Below are 3,816 nucleotides of genomic sequence, written 5' to 3'. Positions count from 1 at the left end.
ATTACTATTAGTTTATTTATTTTAGTGTCTTGTTTCTCCTGCATCTCATATTGAAAAATATAATTCTTTCGAAGTCAAAATTTTTTGAACGAAATAGACAAATAGTATTATAACTTTTGTCTTTACCTTTAGAGATCGTGCAACGATTAATAAAAAATTCAGAATCAAAAGTTAGTAGTCATCACTGAAGTTCGTTTATTCTTAGAATCAATCTTTTGTCATTTTTTCAGAAATTATTCAAGTTCTAATGGCTTCTAGCTCGAATGTGGATCCTCGTGGAGCATCAGATTCAACAGTTTTGAAGATAAACTCGAATGATGTTGCTTGGTACTATGGAATTTTGTATGATCTGAAGAATCTTGACAAAGTCAAATGCAAATTGTGTGGGAAAGAATTTTCAGGAGGTGCGTACAGGATCAAAGAACACATTGACAAAATTCCTGGAAATGTTTATGCTTGTCCAAAATCATCAAAGGATGATCAAGAAAAGTGCAAGAATGCTATCGAGGAAGTAAAGAAAAGAAAGAAGAAGAAGGTAATTGCAGATAATGAGTTGCGACAGTCAATTATGGTTCATGACAATGGAGATATGGATGATGAGATTGAACTTGAAGAAATAGGATGAAGAAAGATGCAAAGGACACTTGGTCCAATGGATAAGTTTGCAACAAACATCAATCCAGAATCTAGACCTCTTCCAACTAGGCAACAAAATATCAATGATGCTCTTTGGAAGGAGAAGCTACATAAGGTTCAACAATATATTGCTAGGTGGGTGTATGCTTCAGGTGTTCCTTTCAACTCTATCGCAAACGAGGAGTTTAAAATGATGGTTACAGCTTTAGGACAATTTGGTCCAGGCGTCACACCACCAAGTCAATACCAACTTCGAGAGCCTTTACTAAAGGAAGAGGTTGATAGAGTTCATGGTTTGCTGAAACCGCAAGAAGAAGAGTGGAAGAAGAATGGGTGCAAGGTTATGACAGATGCTTGGTCGGATTGAAAGAGGAGAAGTATCATGAATTTGTGTGTTAATTATAAAGGAGGTACAATGTTTCTCTCTTCTAAAGAGAGTTCAGATGAGGCTCATACAGGTGGATATATTTTTGAGTATGTTAAAGGATGCATTGAGGAGATTGGTGAAGAGAATGTAGTTCAAGTGGTAACTGATAACGCCACTAACAATATGTCTGCTGCAAAGATAATGAAAGAGATCAAGCCAAGTATCTTTTGGACATCATGTGGTACTCACTCCATCAATTTGATGCTTGAAAGCATATCAAGACTCCCAATGTTCAAAAGTACAATTCAAATGGCAAAAGAATTCACAGTCTTGATATATGCTCATCATAAGACATTGGCGATGATGAGATCATTCACAAACAAGAGAGATATCGTTAGGTCTGGAGTTACTAGATTTGCATCATCGTTTCTTACTTTGCAAAGTCTCTTGGACAAGAGAGATAAACTAACAGCCATGTTTTCTAGCAGTGAGTGGAGAAAATGCAAATGGTCGAAACTTTCGAAAGGAGTAAAGGCATTTAACACGGTGATGAGTGTTAAATTTTGGAATGGGGTGATAATGTGCTTAAAAATTTTTGGACCATTGGAGATAAAAAGCCTACAATGGGATTTTTGCATGGAGAGTTAATGGTAGCAAAGAAAGATATAAGTGATGGATTGAAAAATGTGGAAAAAAATGTGAAGCCGATATTGAATATCATCGAAGAAAGGATTATGGGTCGACTTGACAATCCTTTGCATTTGACAGGTTATCTCTTGAACCCATACTACTTCTACAACGATTCAAGCAAAGTGACCAATGATGAGATATCAAACGCAATCTTTAAGTGTGTGGATGTTTTTTTTCCAAATGATCTCACCACACAATGTCAAGTCATCAATTCTGAATTGGCGATTTACAAAAATAAAGAAGGGAATTTTGGAAAACAATGGGCCATCTTAGGTTGCAAGAAGGAGGATTATGATCCAGGTATTTTTTTCTCTTCATTAAAACTTTCACATTTCTTTGTTCTTCTATTGAATAATTTGAGTTTTATTATTTACTTTGTTCATTTATATTGGTTTATAATTTCAGTTTATTGGTGGGAAACATATGGAAATGCAGTTCCTAATTAAGCAAAAATGGCCAAGAGAATTCTGTCTTTGACTACAAGTTCATCTGGATGTGAGCAAAATTGGAGTACATTTGATGGGGTTAGACTTTGTTATACTTTTTACTTTTCAGTTCTTTTCAATTTGGTGCATATAGTTCATCAATTCATTAAATTTATACTGTGGCTATTTTTACATGTAGGTACATACAAAGAAACGAAACCGACTTGACGTAAGTCGAATGAACAATCTTGTGTATGTCCAATTCAATTTAAGATTGATGAACCAAAAGAAGAAACAAAGAGAGAAAAATGTTGATATATTGGTTGCGAATCATGCTACCTATGCTCAATCATTGATTGTTGATGGGATTTCTAATGATGAAGAGGACTCGGGATTTGGTTTAGAAGTTGATATTGGTCAAGAAGAAGCATTTAGATCAACAACTGAAGCAGATCAAATTAGAGAGCTAGTTGAAGAAGATTTCATATCCGATGATGAAGAAGAAGTTTTTGATGTTGATTGTGAGTCGGACGACAAACAGATTCTAGAAGATGATGGAGAAGAAGAATTGGAAGATTAAAATTTGGTTTTGTCATTATGTTTTCATTTTTTTGAGAGTTAGAAATTTAACGTAAGACTTATTTGATTTTATATTTTAGTGTTATGTAGACTTTTTTTTTTTTTACTATTGTTTTTTAGAGCATTTTCACTTAAACTTTAATTCTTTTTATGGTATATATATATATATATATAAATAATTATATATCTACTAGAAAATGACTCACGCTATGCGTGGAAATAGTTTGAATATATTTTATCGTAAAAAAAGTACATTAGTTTAACCTAAAAAATATGAGAACCTGTATCTTATTATAAAAAGTATGGTTTTCAAAGTTAATAACTCATATGATCGTGACACGTGACAAATCTATCGATCTTAGATTTTGACACGTGTAAAAGAAAATTTCCTTTTTAAAACAAAATAGAAGATAATTGAAAGTAATTACAAATTTGAATAATTTTAAAATTGTAAAAGATAATTATAAGAATAATTGTAAATAATTCATATTTCTATAAAAAAATTTAAAACTAAGCAAAACCCTCCAACAATTTTCCATGAGTGGAAAAATGTCAAAAGATAATAAAAAGGAAATTATATGCTTTTATATTTCAATTAAAAAAAGAAAAAAATCAGGCAAATTTATTAAAAAGGAAACATATGTTATTGTATATTATTTTAAATTTGATATTATTTATTTCAATTTCTTTTTCAATTATAAATATGTGATGATTTAATTAAACTAATCCTCATATTATTTACTTGAGTTTATTTTTTCAATTAGAAATATGTGAGATCAATTTTTTTTTCTTTTTGTAATATTTTTTTACTTAACTGTTTTTTTTTGTCCTCAATTATGATTGTAGTATAGTTAGATTGTTTATTTCAATTTCTATTTTCATATTTACATTATCAAAGATTCATATATCATCGTTTTTATAATTGTTTTTATTTTTAGTTTAACTGTTGTATCTTTAAATTACTTATTTTGGTTTCTACGTTTAGTTTAAATTATATAAGATTTATAATATATCATAGTTCTAATGATTTAAGATAGCGACATGTGTCATGATTTAAATTACAATTTACATTATTTATATCAATATTATTTTCTAATTAAAAATATGTGATGATTTTAA

General features: G+C 30.3%; 1 protein-coding gene across 1 annotated transcript; it reads left to right on the top strand.

The window, feature by feature from the left end:
• The first annotated feature begins 249 nt into the window (after positions 1-249).
• Positions 250-2,768, top strand: LOC110230372. The gene is made up of 2 exons (XM_021033063.1): positions 250-2,217; positions 2,318-2,768. Exons 1-2 carry the CDS (start codon positions 2,146-2,148, stop codon positions 2,696-2,698), a joined length of 453 nt encoding a protein of 150 aa, XP_020888722.1. The 5' UTR covers positions 250-2,145; the 3' UTR covers positions 2,699-2,768.
• Positions 2,769-3,816: the final 1,048 nt, after the last annotated feature.

This window comes from Arabidopsis lyrata (assembly GCF_000004255.2).
Source record: "Arabidopsis lyrata subsp. lyrata unplaced genomic scaffold ARALYscaffold_3, whole genome shotgun sequence".
Taxonomy (NCBI): Eukaryota; Viridiplantae; Streptophyta; class Magnoliopsida; order Brassicales; family Brassicaceae; genus Arabidopsis; species Arabidopsis lyrata.
This window is presented reverse-complemented; position numbering and strand designations above follow the sequence as displayed.

Bases quoted from the DNA above. Each gene is read 5' to 3' on its own strand.
- LOC110230372 (XM_021033063.1), top strand. From the start codon at position 2,146: ATGGCCAAGAGAATTCTGTCTTTGACTACAAGTTCATCTGGATGTGAG. The intron at 2,218-2,317 runs GTTAGACTTTGT...TTTTACATGTAG, and splicing joins ATTGGAGTACATTTGATGGG to GTACATACAAAGAAACGAAA.